The 23,528-nt window shown below is 51.4% G+C and overlaps 1 protein-coding gene across 1 annotated transcript in view; it reads right to left on the reverse strand.

The window, feature by feature from the left end:
• Window positions 1-23,528, reverse strand: part of FA2H (fatty acid 2-hydroxylase) — a 49,957-nt gene that overhangs the window by 14,008 nt on the left and 12,421 nt on the right. The window contains exon 2 of the mRNA XM_034672904.1: window positions 7,157-7,249. Within this exon, the coding sequence (XP_034528795.1) occupies window positions 7,157-7,249 (93 nt within the window). The remainder of the gene's footprint in view (window positions 1-7,156; window positions 7,250-23,528) is intronic.

A 23,528-nucleotide genomic window follows, 5' to 3' on the forward strand; every position in this document is an offset into this window, starting at 1 on the left:
ACACATTACATGAATTAAATAATTTGAGTAAAAAAAAATGGAAAAAGAAAAGGAGGGATTAAATAATTTGATCCTCACCATACCCCTCACTAGGCAGGTACTATTATTATTGCTATTTTGCAGATGGGAAATGAAGCTGGGTGACTTGCCCAAGGTCACCCAGTTACGTCTTTTTGATGAATTGGCTCCTTTACCCTTAGGAAATAGCCATCTTGGTCCCTGGTAATATTCCTTGTCCTGAAGTCCACTCCATCTGATGTTAATGGAGCTACTACTGGGCTTCTTTATGTTTGGTGTTTGCATGGTCTATCTTTTCCCACCCTTTTACTCTCCTCTTGCATATGTCTTTACATTGAAAGTGCATTTCTTGAAGACAGCATATAGCTGGGTCTTGCTTTTTTTATCTAGTCCAACAATCTCTGCCTTTTAATTGGAGTGTTTAGTCCATTTACATTTAAAGCTGGGGTAGGTCCACCATTTTGCTGTTCGTTTTCTACTTATCTCCTCCACCTTCCTTTCTTGTCTTGTTTGCATTAATCAAGTATTTAGAAATATTATTTAAAGGGAGATTTTATTCCTTTATTGAGAGAGAGAGAGAATATGTGATAGGGAGGGGGAGAGAGAAGGGGCGGGTGAGAAGCAGACTCCCTGCTGAGCAGGAAGCTTGATGTGGGTCTTAATTCCAGGACCTGGAGATCATGACCTCAGCTGATGGCAGACACTAACTGACTGACCCACCCAGGCACCCTGAAACATTCTACATTATAATCTCTATTGGCTTTTTGGCTATGCCCTTCTGTATTTTTCCCACAGTTGCTGCTCTAAGGATGATATTATGCATCCTTAACTTACCACCATCTATCTTGAATGAAACCCCTGGTTTTTGTATGTTCCATTTTCGCATGTTACACACATCGATGCCTTTTTTCATTTGTACATTTAGTTGAGACTTAGCTACCTTCGACAGTGAACGTTTCTAGCTATAACACAGTGGTATGGCCAGGCAGGCCTCTCAGCCTAGCAGTGGTTTGGGCAAGTTTTTACCTATTGATCCATTTTGCCCTTATTTCATAAAGTGAGTAGAAAACAGCATAGGACTTATAAGCTTAATTCAGTTGTGACACACGAAGAATATCTAGGTGAGCAGCAAACCAGGATTCTAGCCTGAATCTTACACCCTATTGCAAAGGGAACAGAACAATAGGAGAGCAGATATGGAGGGCTGGTTGTTTTCAGGTGTGGTAGACAGAGCCAGCCCCCTCAGCCTCCCACCCCCTTGAACACAGGGGTCTCTTGTTTGATGTCCTGTGGCCCGTCTGGTCTTTGGAGATGACTCTGGTTCCTCCCTGAGTAGATAGTTGTCACTGGCCACTGTACAAATGGCAGACTTGCTGTCTAGAGTTGGTTGCAAGTCTGCCTCTGACCTGCTCCCTGGTCTTGGAGGGCCTCAAACCTGACTCCATGTCAAGCCCATAGTGTGTTTCTGTGAGGTAGCCCTCCACTTCACTCTGGGGGCTGAAGCTCCACCCTAGAAGAATCCCAAGGAGGCTCACACTCCCCTCTGCGAACATCCCCCTCAGTCCTCAGTGGCCGAGACCTGTATCTCCACTACGTGGAGCCTTAGGCCACTACTCCAGGGGAAATAAAGTGAGACGTCCATGCAAGTACAGAAATCAAGCCTGCTGGCCTCCTCCCCATTTTATGGGGAAGAACATTGAGGCCCAGAGGGGACAAGTGACTCTTGAGATGGGATTGGTTGGTCCTGGAGTGGGAGCTCCCCCCAACTCCCCTGCCCAGTCTTCCCTCCTACAATTTCCTGAGGGATGGGACATTCACCATATGCTCAACCTTGATTTAGATAGTAGGTGCACCGATGGACGAGGTGTCCTTTCTCAATTCTCTTCCAGTTCTGATCACTGACAGAGAAAGCCTCAGCTGGATACCAATACGGCCAGCACCTCTCATTCACTTACGGGGTCATTTCCAACATGGCAGCTGTCTGGGAACTGGTCTTGAGAAGGGAGGATGGTAAGAGAGGACAGCTCAGAATCCAATGAGATGGGAAGATGGGAATCCAAATAAATTTCACATCCTCTTCGCCCAGGCTGATGATCCCTTGGATCCTTAGTCCTCCCAAACAAATGGCTCTCTTCCCCCCCTCCTAGCACCTGGTCCTGGCCCCTTCCCACCCCTACTTTCTCAGGCTCTGGGACCCTGGAACACATGGGCAAAGGTCTGTGGCTTCTATTCGAGGCTGAATGGGGAAAGGAGGGGGGACAAACCACAGACCACACCTCCAGTTCCCAGGCATCTGGGGGCTTCCAGAGCTGCCTTCTCAAGAGCAAATCCTCCTTTTACAGAGGTGAAGCCTGATGCTCAGAGACAGCAAGTGATTCACTCAGGGGTGTCCAGCTAAAGCTGACTGTGTGGGTGAGGGTGAAGATACACCCAGAAACTGCTTGTTGGGGGGGGGTCCTTTTATGAACTCAAAAGTCCTGTGCAACAGGCTGGGCCCCAGGAAACACATGCAAATTGGGATAAATTTGGCCAAATTCCTACTCCCCTCCCACACCCAGCTCTGTCCCTGACCCAAGGGAGGGGAGGGCTCTCCGGGGCTATGTCAGGAATGCAGCTGCAGCAAGGCCTTCAGGGGGAAAGGGCAGCCTGCTGCCCAGAGGGAGCACGGGAGGCCATGCACGCTGCCAGGGTTGGAAGGGGGCCTCCTCTGTTCCCCAGGTCCCCCTCTTCCCAGGCAGCAGAGGGGCCAGGTGGCACAGAGCTCTTCCCAGGGGCAGCGGCAGGTCAGGAGTGGCTAGCTGGGAATCCGCTTTCCCCTGATAGGGCACATGTGAGGAGAGGGGGCCGCTGCTCCGAGCCAGCAGTTCCTCCCAGCTCCACGGCCGTGACCTAAGGCGACTGTTTAAAGCAATTTCCCCCCAAACCTCACAGCTCATAGCTCTGGGGATACCTCCTGAGTCAGGAAGGTCAGGGATGGGCTTCCAACCAGCAGTGCCCAGTGGGGAGAGGAGTGAGGACAAGAAGCCCTACAGGAATCCCAGCCATTGTTTCTTCGTCCTCGTCATAGGCGCCCTGGGCCCAGTCTTCACGGCCATTATCCTACATAAACTGTGATTTTGAGAGCTAGAGCCTGAGACGACCCCATTCTATAGATGAGGAGACTGAGGTCAGATGCTCAATGGTCTATGCTAGGTCTAGACAGGACCCACACCAAGCCAGCCCGAGGTGTCAACCACAGGGCCCGGGGCCTCCTATCAGCTGGCTCAGGGCCCCGTGGCTGTGAATTCCCCAGCACAAGGCTTTGAGGGTCCACAGGGGTCTTATGGGGTGGCTGCAGGCCTGTCCTGTACAGTCTAACGGGGGCCCCCAGATGGACAAGCTCAAGTCCACAAAGACAGTTCTGGTCCACCCACCTCCTCCTTTTGCCCAGGGGAAGTGGTAGCCTCAGGCATCCCCCAACTTCAGAGATGAGTGTGGCCAAGAAGCAGGGGTGAAGGGCCAGACCCCAGGGAGAGAGAAGATCTGGCCATGTCATACAGAAAGTCAGTGGGACCTCAGTCCTCGGGGCTGAAGAACAGCAGAGGCACCTGCCCTGCCCCCCATCCCAAAGCAAGGTTGGCTGGTCTTTCATCAGCAGCATACTTTCTATAGCCTTTCCTACATTTCCTCATCGTCCTGATAACCCCATGTACGGGGCGGGAATAATTTCCTCCGTGTTGCAGATAAACAGACCTGGAGCTGTGTGTGGCCGCCCAGGCATCTGCCCTGTCCCCCCGCCTACCCCATCCACTACCTTCGCAGGGACACAGAGGGCAGTGCCCACCCAGCGCACCTGCCTGTTTTCTTCCTGGGAGCAGGTATTTTCTGAGCACCGCTGAGTGCTTTGGAAGAGGGGGCCAGGAGTCTGGTCAAGGCGGCAAGCAGGGAAGAGACTCGGGAGACCTGGGTCCCACAAGGACGGCCTTTGGGAGGTCCCTGTGGGTCTCTCTGGGTAGCGGGACTCTCTCAACGCCTACCCTGGGGAGGGTCAAGGTGAGAAAGGAGGCCCAAGGAGACCCAAGGTGACTGGGGGACAGAGTGCGGGGAGGTGAGCCAGGCCTGCACCCACAGGGTTATGTGCATGGGGATGTGTGTGTAGGGGACCTGGGGTTGGAGAGCCTACCGCTGCATACGGCTTTGTAAGACCCCTGGCTGGATGATTCTACCTGTTTCTGAGGGGAAGAGAATGGGCCTCAACCACTGGGAGCCCTGGGGCTGGTAGCAGTGTGTTGGAACAGTTCTGGCTTTGCCCAAGGCAGGATGGGGAAGAAGATTATACCTCAGCCTCCCCGCTCCCTTCTGCCATCCCCTCTCCCAGGACAGGCCACAGGCTCTTATCCTCGCCCACTGTCAGAGTGGAAGGGTTCCAGGGTACACAGCTGGGGGCGGGGGGGGGGAGGCTCCACGGTAACCACGGTAACCACGGGCTGGGCCGCTAAACTGACTCGCAGCACTTTGGGCCGGAGACTTAGACTCTTATTCGTTAGTTAAATCAGGATCATTCCAATCCTTTCCCGGTCCTGTTGTTGAAAGGATTAAATCAGATAATAGATAATAGATATAAACTGCCCTGTCCAGTGTCTGGCCTGTGGTTAGAGCTCAATAAAAGAAGTGTTAATTCAGTGCTAACGCCGCTGCCCGCTGTCCGGGGGTTCTGCAAACCCTTCAAACACCACCAGTTCTATCTGGTTCCTGGGAGGCTGGCCCCCGAAGTTGAAGTCTGAGGGGCGGAGGAAGCTGCTGTGGGTAGGGGCGAGGCTCTGACGCCGACGCGCTCAAGGGGTGAAAAGAGGCAGTGGGACAAATAGGACAGGTGTGCCTAGAAGCCAGGGCCGCTCTGGCCACCTGTAACCGGGCAGGCTCCAGGCTGGCTGGGTTCCAGAACGTAGGGAGAGACAAGCAGGGCACAGGGTAGCGTGAGGGGCTTCAGTGTGGTTACTCATCCCACAAGGAAGCTTGGATCCTGCCCGGCTGAGTGATCGAAGGAATGATTTAGAAATTGTTCCAGTAAAATCCCAAGCAGAGCCTGAAAATCAGACCACACAGCACCTCTGAGCAGGGCAGGGCACCCTACCACTTCCGGGCCCTTTCTGCCGTCTTTTTAGAACCTTCCACCTTTGCCCTGGTGCCCATCTCAGTTTCCCCTCACTCCTTCCAGCACAGCCTACTCCTCCTCCAGCCTCTAGGGGTAGGGAGGCTGGGTTCTGGAAGCTGAGACTCCCTTCCTTGGTAGCACCCAGAGGGGGCTCCCATTGAATGCAAAACACTCAGGGTTAACTTTGGCAAGTCCTTCCGCCCCAGGAATGGTGTGCAAGTGCACCCCAGGGGGAGGGGGAGGAGGAAGAGAGAAAGTGTGTGAAAGAATGACAGAGGAGCGGGGAAGGTGAGTCAGGCTGTGCTGGGAAGGAGCCAGGAGTAGGCCCTGGGGGGAGGAGGGGGGAGGCCCCTCTTCCCCTCTGGTGGGGACAGGGCCCGGGGTAATTGCAGAACAGGACTCAATTCCTCCTCTCCCTGCCTCATACAGTGACATGGCTCAGGTCAGCCTGGAGCCAGGAGCCTGGAGAGACTCAGAGGACCCTTCCCGGGTTGGGGGGGGGCGCTGGAAATTCAGGAAGGATCTGCTTGTCCCCAGCCAGCCTCTTACGACAGCCCCCTCCCTTCCAGATGGTTCTTTCTTGCCATTGCACCACAGGGCTGCCCATATGCACCCAGCCCTGGTCGGCTCTCTCCTTAAGTATTTTCTTTCCAACGCTCAACCCCCAAGCCAGGAGTACGGAGGCTGGCCCCTCTTCACCACTCTTTTCAGTACCATCCACTGGCCACTGAGCTGGACACCCTGCAGCTCACTCTCTGGTCCTGCCCTCTGCCCCAACCTCTCCTCATCTCCCTCCGCAGTTCCTCCTTTCCTAGGAGGAGGCCCTGACTCCATAGCTTCTGGGGTCCTTATCTCATTCAAGTTGGCCATCTCCCCCTCCATCCTACCCATGTGCAGAATAAGCCCAAGACCCCAAAACTTCCAGAGAAGTCAGCCACTTGTACTGAGACCCCCCCAACCTCAGACCCTGACCTGGGCAACAAGCAGTTGTGGCCAAGCCCAGGGGTTGAGGTCAGGACACCAAGTTCTGGTGAGCCCCGTGGGGGCAAGCTGTGTGGCAAGCCTTCCCTCCTGTTAGCCCATTTCCCCTTTGGTTTTCATGCCTCCCTGAGGGGGATGGGCCCCAGGACAACTTGTCCAGACCTCTCTAGCAGAGCACCCAAAGGTGTCTTTGCCATGGGCTGATGGACTCCCCCGCCAGAGGCAGTGGCAATTTCCACATCACAGATAACTGTCTCCGAGGTCCTGGGGTCCTGGCCAAAGGGGCCCAGGAAACAGATTTGTGGAGGCCTCCCCACCTCTGGCCACCTGTGTTTTCTGGGTGTGCTTCTCACATCTCCCCATGTTGTAATAACTGTTGGTGGGGGTGGTCTGTCCTCCCCAGCAGGCTGTGAGCTCCCTGGGTGCGGGGGCCTGTCCTGTTTGTCTTTTGTCCCCGGTGTCTAACACAGGTAGGTACATTTATGGATGTGCACAGCAAGATCTATTCCAGGATTGGGACAGTCCCACAGCCCGGGTTGGAGGGAAATGGCACTCAGGTTGGTTCCCCCCTGATCTCCCAGGCAGACAAATGTTATAAATGGCTCCAGCCCTGTCTCCCCTGGCCTCGGTAGGCTCCCAAACCCGTATGGGCTGGTGACTCTTGAGAATGATTGTTGGTATGTGGGGGCAGCTCTGCCCTGTGCACTGGTCAGGCTGGGTATGTCTGGGCCTTCTGGATCTGTCATTGTGCTCCTCTCAGCTCCAGGTCCCTGTGGGAGACCGCCCTCTGGGGCGTTCGGGGCTGGGATCTGCAGAGACCTCCTGTGCACAGCATCCCCACACCCACCGCCACGTCAGCTGGGGTTTGCTGCCCCGGATCGTGCTTGCGAGCTGTGAGCACCCGCTTCCACATCTTCATCCCTCCTGGGAAAATGTTATGAATAACCACAGCCTTTCGCTCCACACTCTCACCTTGCCCCCAGGAGCCCCAGATCATCACCCGCCCAGCCCCGCGCCAGCTACCTTGTCCCAATCCACCATTTTGAGCTTTGGCTCCATCCAAGGGTCTGTCTTCTGAGTGTTCACAGAGGTCACAGTCCCATTCTCCACAGAGCCCTGGAGAGAGAAGATACAGCCGATTGCCTGTGGTGCTGGGTGGGGGTGAGAGTTTGGGGGAGAATGGAGCAGGGAGCCACCCCACAGCGAGGCAGCCCAGAGTGGTGAGAGCCCTGTGATGGGGCGGGGGAGGGGGGTAGAGTGGAAATCAAAGATACTGAGTGCATTTGAAAATAGGTCAACCCTGATTATGTTTTTCTCTGTACTTTTCTTCTCCTTTTAAAAAAGTAATTTCCACAAAAACAAGAGGCAGAAAGATATGGGAGAGAAAAGAAGCTGGCAGAGAGCCTAGGGAAGTAAGAGCCATCAACGGGTATGCTGTGGGCAAGGGGGCCCCTGCCAGCCTCTCTCTCTAGGTCCCTGGCAGGTGGCTGGCAGAGGGAGTCACAGGGTGGCACCCCGGGTACCTGGCAGACTCAGTGCCATTCTGATGACTACCCCAGCTCCCTCCCTTCCTGGTAAGATAATGCCAGAGCCCGTGCTGGGGCATCTAGGACCGCGTGCCCACCAGAAAGGCAGCAGAGAGAGGGAGATGGTCCCTCCAGGAACTCCCATGTGTGGGTCAGCAGGTGTATGTGGGGCGGAACTGGCAGAGAGGTGCCCAGATGGGCTCAAGGTGAAACCGAAGTTGCAAAGAGGCCAAGTCAGAAGGAAATGGAATGTACTGGGAAGGTCACATGGCTGCAGCTGGCCCTGACGTCACACGGGGTGAGGCTGGAGAGGGCAGGCTGGTGTGTAGGTGAAACTCACGTCTTTCTGCAGAAAAGGGCGGGAGAGTACTCGCCAAGGGGAGGCCTGCCTGGGAATAACGGGAACCGTGGCGCTGGTGGCCATGGAGGGGCCCTTGGAAGCAGGGTACTGGCAGGAACTGAGGAGCCTGTTTGGGAAGCCCTTTGGGGTTTCTACTGGCACAATCCTTACATTTTTGCTTCCAAATGAACCAAGAGAACCTGGTGGTGACAGTGATGCTGGCATTTTCTGGGGGAAACCCATATTAACCCAAGTACAAGTAGGTTTCCTCAGTCCTGTCTTGGGATGGATAGCTCAGTAGCTTAGTCTGGGCCACCCTGCTGATATCTGAATTCTTTAAAAAAGCATCTCGGATGACCTCTTAAGGACAAAGAAGAGTGGGTTTTATAGCATATCATACAATGAAACTCCCTAAGTATCCAATATAAATGTCCCATAATACACCTGTCCCTTCTAGTTCTGTCCTGGCCTCAAAATGCCCCAGAGCTCCCCCAATCACTGAGGTACTGATTCTCCCTCCCTCCTGGATAGTCATTTTCTCCTGGGCACCTCAAATCCTTTCTTAAGTAGGGTAATCTGATCCTTCTCCGCACCCACTCCCACCCCCACCCATCCCACATGGGGCAGGGGAGGGAGGGGTCATCACACCAATCGCCATTTAACATTTTTGTGCTAGGCTCTTCAGACATCCCTGAACGGCAGACACAGACCTGTTTGGGGCACATCCACCTGAACAACCACCAGAAGCAGAAGAAAGGGCCATCAGCTCACGGCACAGGGCACAGAGCACTCATCTGTCCAGCCCGTGTGCCTGCTCACTCAAGTCTGGACTGTTCTCTGAGGGTTCCAGTCCCGGAAAAGTCTTCCTTCTGCCCACCTGGCTGAAGGTTTTCCAGGGATTGCTCCTGATTCCTTCCCTCTAGGACTGTGCACACTTTCTCTTTTCCACCTGCCAACCTGACACATATTAGAGGACAGCCAACATCCCACCCCCAGCTGTCTGCTTTTCCCCAAGACCCTCTGAGGACACAACAGGGTCTCTAAGCATAAGGATTGGCTCGCTGTTCCTTTTCCACAGCAGATGTGATGGGACCAGTGCAGAGCCCTGCAGGGCTCGCTCCTCCCTGGCATACAATATCTTGGGACCCTTTGGGCGGCCATCCTATGCATTCACCCACTTAGCTTATGGCCACTGGAAGCCTTTTGTATGGGCTGCTGCTGGCACTGTGTGCAGAGCCAATATGGTCCAGGAGGTGATTTGGACCCGCACAACTGTTCACTGGAGGGCCCCAAAAGATGTGTGATGACTGGATGCCCAGAACAGTGATGAAGGGGGGTGGGTAGCAGTCAGTGGAAAACAGAGAAAGCCTGGAAATGAGATCTGCAATGGGAAGTCTGCAGGGACAGTAAGCCTTGGCTCCATATTGGCTTCCTCTTCAGGGCTGATGGTCTCAGTGCAATAGCACTGTGGCCCCCTGCCTCTTCACCCAGATCGTCCCCCCCACACAGCTTTCCTCCATTTGTCCATCGACACACATGTTTGAGCACCCGCAATGTGCCAGAGTAACAGCCCAGAAGACTCTCTCGCTGACCCAGGCCCCACTCCTTGCCTCTGAAGAATGTTCCCAACTGCCCACATCATAGTCTGACCCAAAAGCCCCACTGTCCCCTCTGACACCACTTCCTAAAAGTGAACGAACCTAGCATTGTCCCCTGTAAGTCAGCTTATGGTTGATCTCCCTATATTTAAAATCTTTCCCCTGTATTTCCAGTCTCCTCTGCTGTTATGCCCTTGGATGAACCCTAATTTTTCCCTCTAGGCCAGTATTTTCCTTCTCAAAAGTCATCCTTCCAGGATGATGACAAAGGTTAATATTCACAAATGCTTCTATGTACCCAGCCTGTCATCATCCTAGCAACTGTATGAACAAACGTATGATCTCTTCGTTTTCCAATGTTTAAAAAAAAATCATACTTTCTATGTGTCCCACTGCCCCAGTTGGTTATTTATAATCTCCTGCCCCTTGCTGTTTTTTGTATGTTTGGGCGATTATCTTGTTTGTCCAATGGTGTTATAGATTCCGTTAGGGCAGGATAAGTTCTCTCCTTTTTAGGGTGCCTAGGATGGGCTCCTGAAAATCCTAAATGCTCCACTCATTATTTCTTGAGTGGGCCATGTGTCAATGTTCTTTGCAAAATGGCCAGGGTTCCCCGAGGCTCCTGCAGGACGGTGGGCTTGGCTGGGGATAAAGCCCTGAGGTTCTGCAGGGCTCATGCTTCCTGGAAATGGAAAACAAATCCACTTCAAGGAGAGCAGTGGCCCAGGACACTGAACACACCATCTTAAAATGCCACTCTGGATAGGACAGTGCCCAGATACAAGGGTCAAAGTTGCAATAATCTGGGCCATATTAATAATCTTTGGCCAAGGACAATAGGATAAGCAGAACTAAAATTGCCTCAGACTGATACAGGAGCTCTAGCCTTTTTTTTTGCCAAATAAATATATTTTTAAAATTTATCATCAGCAGCATTTCGTAAATGAAAGGAAATTTCCAGACCAAATAGGTAGGAAACGCATACTTGCAGAATAAAAGGCAATTCTTCCTCAGGAAGGACATTTGGCAACTTTAAACTGACATTCTTTTTCTAAAAAGGGTTCTTCCTCTTTATAAACATTTTTTAAATGCAGAAAAATTACAACCTAAAATTTTGTTTTTAATTATTTTCTTGGTTCAAAGTAGTCGGTGTGGGTCTCTATAAACTACAAGTAACAGGAAGTACAGCAAAATGTTCACTTGTTTCAGTTCTAAGGTTTTCGTTTATTCTTTCTTTTTTTTAAAGATTTATTTATTTATTTGAGTGGGGAGCATGGAGAGAATCTCCAAGCAGACTTGTCACTGAGCGTGGATCCCCATGCAGGGCTCGATCCCACAACCCTGAGATCATGGCCTGGGCTGAAACCAAGACTCAGCTGCTCAATCCGCTGAGCCACCCAGGGGCCCTGCCCCTCAGGTTTTTCTTAAAAATTACTAAAAGCCCAGTTTCACAGGTAGGAGTTGGCTTCCAATGGAAACAGAACTTTGCCGTTTTTTTCGTTCATCTGGAAATATTCCAGGTGAAAGGAGGGAAGTGGGAGAGAGCCACACCCGCACGGCACTGGCTCATTGGCTTGCAGCCCCATCGCTGAGCAGCTGGGGGATCCCCTCAGGACGGGGCCCTTGAACCCTGGGCCAGTCTCGTGTGAATGAAGGCTGGCACTGGGGTGCACTGCCCATGCCTGAAGGATAAGGAGAGGAGGGCGGCGGGGAAGGGAGCAGGCACCGCTTCCTCCTGTCCTCCTCTTCCCTCGCTCGGCTGCCCCAGCTTAATCTCAACCCGAGAGAGCTGGAGCCACCAGGTAGCAATGTTGTGGGTGATAGGCTCTTGGCAAATACATTGCAGACTGACCGTATAAGCAAGGTGCTCTCCGGGTGGCCTCATCGCGACCACACCCCTCCCTGGCAGAAGCCCAGGTTATTAATCACAGGGCCGTCCACACCTCTCGTCTGGGCTTCAAGGAGAGAGGGTGAGTGGCACGTTGGTACGGCCAGGAGCAGACGCATGCAGACACCAGGGAGTGTCCTCCAGTGTGTCTTTCATTGACTCTTTTCTCGAGTCTACTGTGGGATTTCAAAAGCTCTAAAAGGCTTCTCCACACAGAAACAGGGCAAAGCCCCTTCCGAAGGTGGGCTCCCATTCCCACTCTGGGGAGGCTGCTCCGGTCTGCCCCTGGCACAGGAGCCACTGTGCCGCACACACTGATCTGGGCCGCATTTTCCAGCCTTCCGTTCCCCAGTGTTTATTTTATAGTCCAGCTGGGCTCACCCTTGAATTCCACAGGCAAACACCATCCATGAATCAGAAGTGTGTAAAGGTCACTCCTGGGAACTAGGCTATAACTCAGGCTTTGAAAGATTTTGTTTTCTAAAGTTTCTTGGAAACTTCCACAATGCATTATTTAAAAGACTCTCCTGATCCTGGAAGCAAGCCAAAGAGATCTTTAAAAACCAAATAAGTGTCAGAAAGCGAAGAACGTGTGCGTTCTTTTCCAGTATTTGGAAATTGTTCCACCTTCAGGTTGAACGTGTTTCAGTATTTTGGAAAGGTGAAGTGAACATTCGGGAGTCAGGCTCTCACCAGCTTTTACGAGAATGGTCAGCTCAAGTGTGAATGAATGTGGCTTTATCTGGGGTGTGCAACCCACCCGTGTAAGGTGACAACTTTCTTAGAGGGTCCACCTGAAGGACACAGAGGGTCGTGGGGCAGCAAGAATGGAGTTGAAGACCCTCCCCGTCGTCCTGGCTCCTCCTGACCTTTCCACCCTGGGAAGGCAGGCCGGAACACAGCTAGAAGCACTTTTGGGATCAGGCCCAAGGCTGTCTGGGAGAAGCGTGATGAGTGGAGCAGGGTGGTGCTGGGGCTGAAAGCATCTTACTCTCCTAATGCATTTCCCTGTGACTGTCTCCCAAGCCAGATCACGCGCTGGCTCCACGTGGGTAGAGATCCTGCTGTCTTGCTCACTGCTAGGTCCCCAGTAGCTGGCATGGGATCAATATTCAGTGCCTACTCCATGATACAATAATGAGTAGATGGTGGCTTCCAGGCCTGAAGAGGCCACCGAAGTGTGGGTGGGGCAGGTAGAAAGAGAACTGCCCGATGCCTTCCAAAGCCTGTGTGTACTTGGACAGAGAAGGTCCACATGCTCAAGAACGGCCAATGTGCTCCGCCAAGGAGACTGGGTGGGCAGGCACCGCCCATCCTGAGGTGAGAACCACTGAACGTGCTGGGCAATATGGTGGGGGCAGCAAGGAGGGCATTCCCATCTCCTTGGGTCCTCCAGCCACAGTGCAAAGCTGCAAGGAGAGAAGCCAGTGGGACAGCGGTGCCAGTCCTAGCTTCCTCCAGGGCAATGCCAGTTCCTAGCTGGTCATGAGGCATTATATCCTGTTGGGTCAGCCCAAGCCACAGCTCTCCTCTCATGGACACCCCTGCCCCTTCCCCTGAGCTCCATCCTCCACCCTGTCTCACACTGAGTTTAGCACCCTCAGACCCAAACTCATGGACCACCCAGGAGTTATTCCTGCCAGCTCCCTAAGGTTCCGCCAGTGCCCTCAACACACCTGTCCCTCAAGGAGGCAGCCCTCGGGGGGAGCCTGGGGCAGGGGAAAGAAGTGGAGCCAGCCTCTGGTTCTAGATTCTGCAGATTCACCTCTAGACTAAGGGACTGATTCTAGACCAGGCTCCGTTATCAACTTGCAATGTGACCCTCGGAACAAGAAATTGCTTATCCCTGACAGGGCACCCCGAAGTGCTGCTCTGTCCTCTGAGGTCAGGCAGGTGACACCAATGAGTGAGGCAGGCAGGGTGTGGTTCATAACGCAGACTCACGTTGTTTGCATAATAAACACGGAGGAATACCCTTCACCTCCACAAGGAAAGATGCTCATTCTCATTTTGGAAACATGAAGTACCATGAAACAAAACAAACACGCAAAACCATGAGGCACCCTGTTGCTAAAGATGAAAGAAAGAAAGGAAATGCACTGACAGCAGTAATCAAAGGTCACTGTGCCTTGGTCTTGAATGGAGTGGACTGCAGTGAACCAGAGGGGTTGTGCCCCATTAAAGGGGGCAGCCCTGACTTAGGTCCAGGTCAGGTGAGAAAGGAACTCAGGGTTGTAGACCTTCCAATTTCTAAGACAAGCTGGGAAACCAGATTTTTATGGGGAATCTCCAGATTTTAAAATTTGCTTTGCATTTAAAACAAGCAAACAAACCAATGTGTCTCAATACAAACATGGCCCTTGGTCTGCAGGTTTGAAACGTCTGGACAAGCCGCAGCTCTCCTGCCTCATGGTATAGCCACAGAGAAGGGTGTGCTCGGACAGGCAGCAGCTCAGGTTTTGTCCTCTCGTGCAATGTCCAGAACAGGGAGTCTAGGTGGGAGCTGGGGCTGCACCCACATGGGGCAGGCCTACAGGGTCAGCTGTGTTGAGGATCTGAGTGAGCGGGGTGCCAGAGCCCTAGCAAGGTTCCATGAGGGGTAACCCTCAGCCTCCTCCTCCCTCCAGCCTGGCAGAGAGAATTGGCTTCAAGAGGAAGCACCAGCGGGTGGCAGATGCTCATTTCTACTGGTTCTCTTTCCTCTTGTGTGACTGGAAAGGAGAAAAAAATCGTGATGGGGCAAGAATCATGGTGGAGACACAGGCCATGCACCAAGGATGTTACGTCCAGGGCCTTACTTTCCGGTACAGAGGCCTGTTCTGGGTGGAACTATGTAACTCCCCACCCCACCCCAAATTCATATGTTGAAATGCTGGCCCCCCCAGTATCTCAAAATGTGACCTTATTTGGAGGTAGGGCCATTGTAGATGGGATTAGTTAAAATGAGGTCCTTAGAGTGGGCCTTAATCCTATGTGATTTGTGTCCCTAGAAAAAGGTGAAATTTGGAGACAGACACATACACGGGGAGAAGACCAAGTGAAGACGAAGGTAGAGACGGAGGTGAAGCATATGCAAGCCCAGAAACACCAAAGATTGCCAGCAAACCACCAGAAGCTAGGGAGAGGCCTGGAACCCATTCTGCCTCACAGCCCTAGAGGGAACTAACCCTACCGACACCTCAATCTAGGACTCCTAGCCTCCCGAACCCTGCGACCATCAGTCTCTGTTGCCTACGCCACCCAGTCTGTGGGACTCAGCAGGCCTAGCAAACTAACACCAGGCCTGAGCCGGCTTCCTCTGGGATCAAGACCGGGCTGCAGAAAGAGTAGGGATTCAACCAGGAGAGAAAACAACTGGGAGAGGAGGCATCCGGGGCCACGTGGAGAAAGAGTCTGCCTCTCATCCCCTGCTGGAGACAGCAGAGACTGGGGTCTTGTCATCCACACAGCCTTCCTACCAGATCGGGGAGGGGGGCAGCCCACACAGAGAGGCCACGACGGGGCAGACACGCAGCCACCAAGACATGCAGGCACCGCCCCTTCCTCACCCTCTGTTTCCTGTCCGGCCTGCCAGGGGCGGCCTTGGTCCCCTTCCTCAGGGCCTGTAAAGTCACTCCTCGGTTTTCCCGTTCAGTTTTCAGAGGCGGGCTGAACTGGGAGCGGGGCAGGGTGGAGGGAGGGGGCCAGTCCACCTGCCACTGTCTTTAGTGGAAAACTTGGCCTACTTTGCCCTTCGCCCTCCCCTGGAACACGCGGCTCCTGGGACAGCCAGGCCACATCCACGCTGAGCACCATTACCAGCCCACATGTGTAGCTGGCATCTCACTGGTACCCACGCGATTCTCCCCGAGAGGCTGGCAGGAGGTATTCCACAGAGGGAGGAAGCGGAGGGGGGGGCACAGGGGGCCCAAATTCCTGCTTCCAGAAGCCTCACACCACAGCTGGAACAGCCAGACCGGAAACCGCTCCCAGTGCGGTCCCTCGAATGTTCTTCATGCACCAACTTCTGCCTCCTCTGGCAGGACTCCCCGGGAGGCCCCCACGTGCCTGGCCTGGACTCTGCCTTAGCCCTCAGCCCTCCTCCAGGGCCCCAGACCCTGTGATGCCCAGGGAGGGTTGCTTGGAGGGTGCCTGAGGGGGAGAGAAAAGAGAACAACAGAAAGCCTGCACTTGCACGACAAACAAACACGCTGGCCTGGAGGCAGTGAAAGGCAGCAGTGTGCGGAGGGCGGGGGCGGGAGGCGGGGCGGGGGGGGCGCTGGCATAAAGGAATGTTGTTCAGGAAAGCTGGGGCTGGGCACCCAGGGATGGACAGATGGCCTTTTATCCCGCAGCCTGGGTTTGGCCTGAAAACCCTTTCTCTGAAATGAGATGGTGCCCAGGCCCTGTGTCCAGCTGCCCCCAGCCTCTAGAGGCCCAAAGGAAGGCGGGGGGCTCCAGGCGCCCCACGTGCCTGGGGAACACACGGTCCTGGGCAGGTAGGAAGGCTCCAAGAGTCTTTCTTCTGTGTTAACAAGCCCACCCCTGAGGCCTCCAGGGACCACTGGTTGCTCTCAGTAGCTAGAAATTTGGGACTACAACAAAGGTCACAGGATCTGTTCGCTTTCATTTCTAATAAGCTGCCCTCTGTCAGACTGGGTTCAAATCGGAAGCCAGGCCCGTCCTTAAAATGTTTCAAATACAGCCTTTCTGTACAAAACCAAAAAACCAATCATAATACGTGGCAAGTGACAAGGCACGCCGAAAGCTCCCCCGCTTCTCACCCACCCACAATAGCTGCAAGGAGATTGGCTCTGCCCCTGTATTCATGACAGGATTAAGAAAGGCGAAGGGAAAGCGAGTGGGAAGTGTGTGCCTGAGGTGTGACCAACTTCTCTCTCTCAGGAGAGGTAGCGGGTACGGACCACACAGTCCCAGCCTCCTGGATCCTTGACATCGGTTCGCCTGGTGTTGCTTCTCTTCACGACATGATGCCACTTGGAGGATGTCACCAGCAACCTCGTCACTGGAAGCAGAAGCCAGTCTAGGTGGGCAATCCAGAACATCGGAAAAAGGGGCCAGTGGATTAAAAATACTAAATTACTCCTCGAATCTTTCCAGAGTTTTCAGGTTGTTAACTTGATTCTCTACTAGCCCCCGTCAGGGACCCTCTGCATCCACAGGGAGCCTTTCCTCTCCAGCCTCTGACCTCAGATCATGGCACCGTTTCTAGGAAGGAACCAAGGGTCAAGTGGACATGTGACTTTTTCCAATGAAAGCCTGACTCTGGGATTTGGAGCAGCTGGGAGCCCGGGGTTGGGGGTGGGGTGGGGTGGGGGAGTTGGGACCTGGGCTTGGGCAGGGTGGACGGGAGGAGCTCCCTGAGGCTCTCCTCCTCAGTCCCACCTTACAAAATCCTGCCTGGCACTGCGGCACCTGAGTTTCGACTCTGACAGGAGGCATAAGCAGCCTTTAGGGAATGAGTTCTTCAGAATTCCCGGTCGTGGATTTGATATAGGACGTTTCTAGACTGTAGTCTCTCAAAACTTCAACCTCAAGGCACCTCAGGGCAGGCTTATAGAATGTGCTAGGCACAAGGGAAATACATTTAAACCATCTAAAATATACTATCTCCTCACTGGCCTAACTTCTATGTTAAAATACATTTTGGTTTATCATGTAACACTCCAATCTGTAAGGATTATCCTCAAAATACTATATTTTGCTTTTTTATTTTTTAAAAAAGGTTTTATTTATTTGAGAGAGACAGAGACAGAGAGTGAGCAGGAGCAGGGGGGAGGGGCAAAGAGAAAAGGAAACTTCCTGCTGAGCAGGGAGCCCAACATGGGGCTCCATCCCAGGACCCTGGGATCATGACCTGAGCCGAAGGCAGACACTTAACCAACTGAACCGCCCAGGTGTTCCTATTTCACTGTTTTTAAAAGGAGAAACAAAACCACTGTTTACAAATGACTCCATATATCACTATCTCAGAAACAATATTCCTAAATTTTCCTTTTATAATCTATTAGTTTAAGAGAGATAACTCACTCATTCTCATCTTTGGTTACAAAATGGCAAATGATTATATTGCCAAAAAACGCTAGCAGGTACCGAACAGTTTTGTAAGCAAAACAAAACCACCACCCCAAAAATCGACCTGCCTCACACCTGCTACTTTTTATGGATTCCAACCTACTGATTCAAACAATTCCCGCTACCCATGCCTGGATCTGGAATCTTCTAGAGGATGTTTATGTTCAGAGAGGTTGACTGGCTTGTCTTCAGTGCTAGTGTTAATTCTAGAATACAAGACTGTTGGACTCTGAGCCTGTGTCTTCTTTTCCACTGTCATTTAACCTAATTCCAAACCCACTGCACATCTCTTAAACTAGCAGAATCGCCACAGTCAGCCCTAGAACAGGTGTCTCCTGGTGAGCGACGGCCTGTACTCCGTTTTATGCTCAGTAAACACTATGTTTATACTCGTCACTATAAGGTGCTCTAGCCCCAGGGTATGATGTCCTTGAACAACCCCAGGGCAAGTTGTCCTTCTGGGTGATCAGTGGCTCTCCGATATCACTACCACTCAGGGACAGCACTTAATACACAGTCTGGTGTGGTCAAGGGCAAGAAGGAGCTATTTGTGAACGACACAGGATATCAGCTTCCTGGACCACAGTCACCAGATTAGGACGCCATTATTCTTTTTTTTTTTTTTAAGATTTTATTTATTTATTTGACAGAGAGAGAGGCGGCGAGAGAGGGAACACAAGCAGGGGGAGTGGGAGAGGAAGAAGCGGGCTTCCCGCTGAGCAGGGAGCCTGATGTGGGGCTCGATCCCAGAATGCTGGGATCATGACCTGAGCTGAAGGCAGACGCTTAACGACTGAGCCACCCAGGTGCCCCTAGGATGCCATTATCCTAGAGAGAAATACCTTTCAACTCGGGGCCACAGCTCTAGACCAATGCTACCCCACAGAATTTTCTGCAGTGATGGAAATGTTCTACATCTGTGCTGTCCAATATAGTAGCTATTAGTCCTGTGTGTTAACTGAGCACTTGAAATGTGGCTCTTGTAACTAAGTACTGAATTTCAATTTTAATTAATTTTAAATTAAATTCCTACATGTGGTAAGTGGCTACCATATTGGATGGCATAGCTCTAGACTCGTATATTCAACTACTATTTGAAATCTCTCCCTGAGTATTTCCTTGGCATTTCAAACCTAATGTGGCCCCAGTGGACTCTGATGACCTCACCCCAAACCTGGGCCTCCACCCCAGTATTCATCATTTCCATATATTGAACCACCTAGTTGCTCAAGTTACCTTGGCATCATCCTCAATTCTTTCCCTTACTCCCAGCATTTAATCCATCAGCAAGTTATAGTGGCTCCACCTCCAAGACATTTCCAATTCCTACCCACTTCCTTTCATCTCAATGGCGGCTCAGTCCAGGCAACCTCCCTCTGTCAACAACAGCGATGTCCCTTTAGTTCTCTTCCTGCTTCCGCTCTTGACCCCCTTCAACCTACCCTCCGCATGGCAGCCAGAACAACCTAGTAAAATACAAACCAACTTTGTCTGTCTTCCACTTAAAATCTTTCAGCCCATTGTTCTCAGGATAAAATCTAAACCCCATAATGAAGACCATGAGCTCTGCAGAGACAAGGTTCCTGCTTCCCTCCCCACCTTCACCCACACCACATTCCCCCTCACCTGCCACGCTCTAGCAGCATAAGGGCCGCCTTTTAGGGGGCACCTGGGTGGCTCAGTCAGTTAAGCATCCAACTCTTGATTTCAGCTCAGGTCATGATCTCAGGGTCATGAGATGGAGCCCTGCGTCAGGTTCCACACTCAGTGGGGAGTCTGCTTGAGATTCTCTCTCTCCCTCTCTCTCTGCCCTTCCCCCTGCTCTCTCTATCTCTCTCTAACATAAATAAATAAATATTCTCTAAAAAAAGAGCCTCCTTTTGGATTCTTAATGTCACCAAGTCCTATCATACTCCAGGAACTTTGTACTTGCTGTTCCCTCTGTTTAGATTTTTTTTTTTTAATTTATGTGACAGAGAGACAGCCAGCGAGAGAGGGAGCACAGCAGAAGAGTGGGAGAGGAAGAAGCAGGCTCCCAGCGGAGGAGCCCGATGTGGGGTTCGATCCCGGAACACCAGGATCGCGCCCTGAGCCGAAGGCAGGCGCTTAACGACTGCGCTACCCAGGCGCCCCTAGAATTTTTTTTTTAACCCAGTTCTCCTTTATGATGACTCCTTTTCATCCATCAGATATCAGCTCTTCAGAGAAGACACCCTAGACTACTCCCATCAGAAGTTGCAGCTGTCACTTTGTCTCAGTCCCCATTCTAAAATATATTATCGATTCTGTTGTATAATACATATACACACACAGACTATTATATATACAATATATAAAAAACAGATATATAAACTATTCTGTTGTAGCTCCTAATCACCTATAATTGTCCTATTTGTCTCCCTCCCTCCACTGGCAGTTACACCCCATGAGGGCAATTACAAGTTGTCTTCTTATTCCCAGCACCGAGCTCAGTCTGAGCATGAGGAGACATCGACTATGTTTGTGCTTGAATAGAGGAAGAAGCGGTGGAGAGAAGGTGGCCCTGCACACCCCTGGGACCACTTGGGGCCTTTGCCAGTCTCATCTTTGGAGACTGCCCATCCCTGACTGGGGTGAGTTCCCAGGTCCAGCCCTGCCCTTGTCCAGGGGAAGATGGAATGAGGGCAGCAGGTTGAAACAGACCTCCAGGCCCTAGCTGGGGGAAGGGACGACAGCGAGAGACTAGAATGTCACCACTCTCCAGCTCCTTAGGGGGTGGTTGCCCAAGAGAGTCAAAGCACACAGCATTTCAGTTTCTGAAAACATCCATCTCCCACCACTCAACAGATATCTACCTTTTCTTAGCAGAAACTGGGGCTGAGGGGGCTTATAATCATCCTGATTCCATTTAATCCACATGTTGGGTCTTACAGATCTCATGCGATCTCACTGTAGCCACACAAATACTGTAAGGATGCAGGGAATAAGGGAACCAAGACTGGGAGAGTCTAAACAACTCACACAGTGTCACACAGCCAATGAGACACAGAGCTGGACCAGGGCACAGGTCTTGGGCTACAGACCCCAGGCCCCTCCTCTTTCTGGATGGGTGGGTGAGAGGGTGGCCTGTCTGCACAGCTGCTCTGTGCCAAGCCCCATGCTAGGAGCTCGGGGATGGCGATTCTTTAGTAATCCCAGGATATCTGCCCCCTGAGCAACTTTCATGCCTCCCTCCGCCCTTAGCCTTCTAGGACAGGGGCCTGAAAACTTGACAGTGCTTCTGAGCCACACAGAACATAGATTTCTGGGGTCCTGCCTCCGGAGAGTCTTTTTTTTTTTTTTTAAGATTTATTTATTTGGGGGAGGAGGGGCAGAGAGGGAGACAGAAAATCTCAAGCAGACTCCCTGCTGAGCACAGAGCCTGATGTGGGGCTGGATCTCAGGACCCTGAGATCATGACCTAAGCCGAAATCAAGAGGTGGACACTTAACCAACTGACCCGCCCAGGGGCCCCACCTCCAGAGATTCTAATTTTATGGATTTGGGGAGTGCCCCCAGAGGAAAAAATATATATTATATAATATATATACATACTCATATAAATATATATATACACACAACATATTATGCTAATTAATTCTTTGATTTAGTTCACATGTATGTTTTTTTCACTCAAATGAAACATCCAACTTTTCACACAAGTCTTCCATATCCAAATCTCTGTGGCCATGAGAGTGATTTTCCCTAAATCTAACACAGTTCTTGGTGCATATCGTACTCACTTCCATCTAGGCTGTCTGAGTGGCCGAGTGGTTTAATGAGATCTGTACTGGGGAGAATGGTGTCTCCCCCCACCACCACCCAGACCAAACTCATGTTCACCCGGAACCTGTGAATGTGATTTTATTTGGAAATAGGATATTTGCAGATGTAATCCAGTTAATTTAAGGTCATCCTGGATTAAGGTGGGCTGCAAATCCACTAGGACTGTTGTCCTCAAAGGAAGAGGGGAAATTTGGAGATGCAGAGGCACAGGGAAGAGCGCATTTGTAGGATGGAGGCAGAGAGTGAAGTGATGTGCCTATAAGCCCAGAGCTGCCCGCCCCGTCAGAAACCAGGAAAGAGGCAAACAGATTCTCCTGCAGAGCCTCCAGAAGGAACCAACTCTGCCCATACCTTGATTTCAGACTTCCAGGCTCTGGAACTGAGATGATAAATTGCTCTCATTTCAAGCCACCTAGTTTGTGGGATTTGTTACAGCTGCTCTAGGAAAGTAGTACAATATTACTAGAAATGTGATGCTTTGTTGCACGTAACCCATTCAAGTGCTGTTGCTTTATTTTTCCACTTATCGTTTAAGAACATACATCTCTCTGGGATGTCTGTAATATGACTACTTAATTGTTTTCCAATGTTTTATTACTGAAGAATTTTAAACTGTAGGTGAGCTGAAAGAACCTCACTGTGAACCTGTGTATCCCCACTACCGAGGACCTACCATTTATTTACATCCTACAGGTTCTTTTTATTTATTTATTTATTTTTATTTTTATTTTTTAAAGATTTTATTTATTTATTCGACAGAGATAGAGACAGCCAGCGAGAGAGGGAACACAAAGCAGGGGGAGTGGGAGAGGAAGAAGCAGACTCAGAGCGGAAGAGCCTGATGTGGGGCTCGATCCCATAATGCCAGGATCACGCCCTGAGCCGAAGGCAGACGCTTAACCGCTGTGCCACCCAGGCGCCCCCCTACAGGTTCTTTTTAAAAGCAATCTTTAAAGGTTTGTATATATCAACATCTAGCTCTTGTAATCATGAGGTCATATCCAAAAGTGTGATTACTAAATAAGTGTTAAATTTATTTGCCTCCCTTTAAAAATTTTTTTGGTCTAATTTTCATATAGTAAAAGATGACCAATCTTTTTTTTTTTTTAAGATTGTATTTATTTGAGAGAGAGAGAGTGAGCAAGGGAGCATGAGCCAGGGGGAGGGGCAGAGGGAGAGGAACAAGCAGACTCCTCACTGAGCAGGGAGCCTGACATGGGGCTCAATCCCAGGACCCCGGTATCATGACCTGAGCTGAAGGCAGACACCTAACCTATTGAGCCCAGATGCCCCAAAGGTTATCAATCTTAAGGATGTAGTTTGATAAGTTTTGACAATTATATACCTCCTTGTAGCCAATGTCCAAATCAAGATGTAGAACATTTCCATCATCCCAGAAAGACCCAGGAATCTATTTTTAAGGAGCTCCTCTTTTGATTTTGATGAACAAAGGTAGGGGGATAAGTATCCAGTTGGGATACTTGGCCAAAGGGACAAGTAGTGTGAGATTTACAGTGCTTTGCAAGAAGGACACTAGGCTCCCTGTTAGCAAACATGGCTGCCCCACTGTTCTTCTAGCCTCTACCACAGGCTATGGACACAATGCAGGGAAGGCACACAGGACCATCCGTGTCCAGACTTCCAGCCACAAGGCTGCTTCCAGGCACTCTCTTCACACCCCTCCCCACCCCTGCATTCCCCGCTGAAATCATTACCATTCCATGACCGCTTGGACACCCACTTTGGATGCCCCCCTCCCTTCCAGTCTTGGTGACTGGGGCCTGTCGCCTGTGTGGGCTTCCTTGAACTGCTTCCTCTCCACTCTGGGCATATGACCTCAGGGTCCAGGGCATGCCAGACACCCCCAGCCTCTGAAAGTCAGACTGTTTCCCCAAGGCCAGCAACATGCCCCAGAAATGATGCTCGGCCCCTGTCTTGCCCTTTGCTTTCTCTAGTGGAGCAAGGAGAGGGGGTGCAGAATCCTGGCTGGAATGGAACAGAAGGAAGAGAGAGAGAGAGAGAGAGAGAGAGAGAGAGAGAAAACAAACTAAAGGCTGAAAACTAATAAAAAAATGAGTGATTTCATTGGTACAGAATAAAGCCCCAAAATGGACCAAAATGTATCTCTGAATGGTTGATGGGTGATAAAGGTGTTTTTTTTTTT

Source organism: Ailuropoda melanoleuca, chromosome 12 (genome assembly GCF_002007445.2).
Source record: "Ailuropoda melanoleuca isolate Jingjing chromosome 12, ASM200744v2, whole genome shotgun sequence".
NCBI classification, from domain to species: Eukaryota; Metazoa; Chordata; class Mammalia; order Carnivora; family Ursidae; genus Ailuropoda; species Ailuropoda melanoleuca.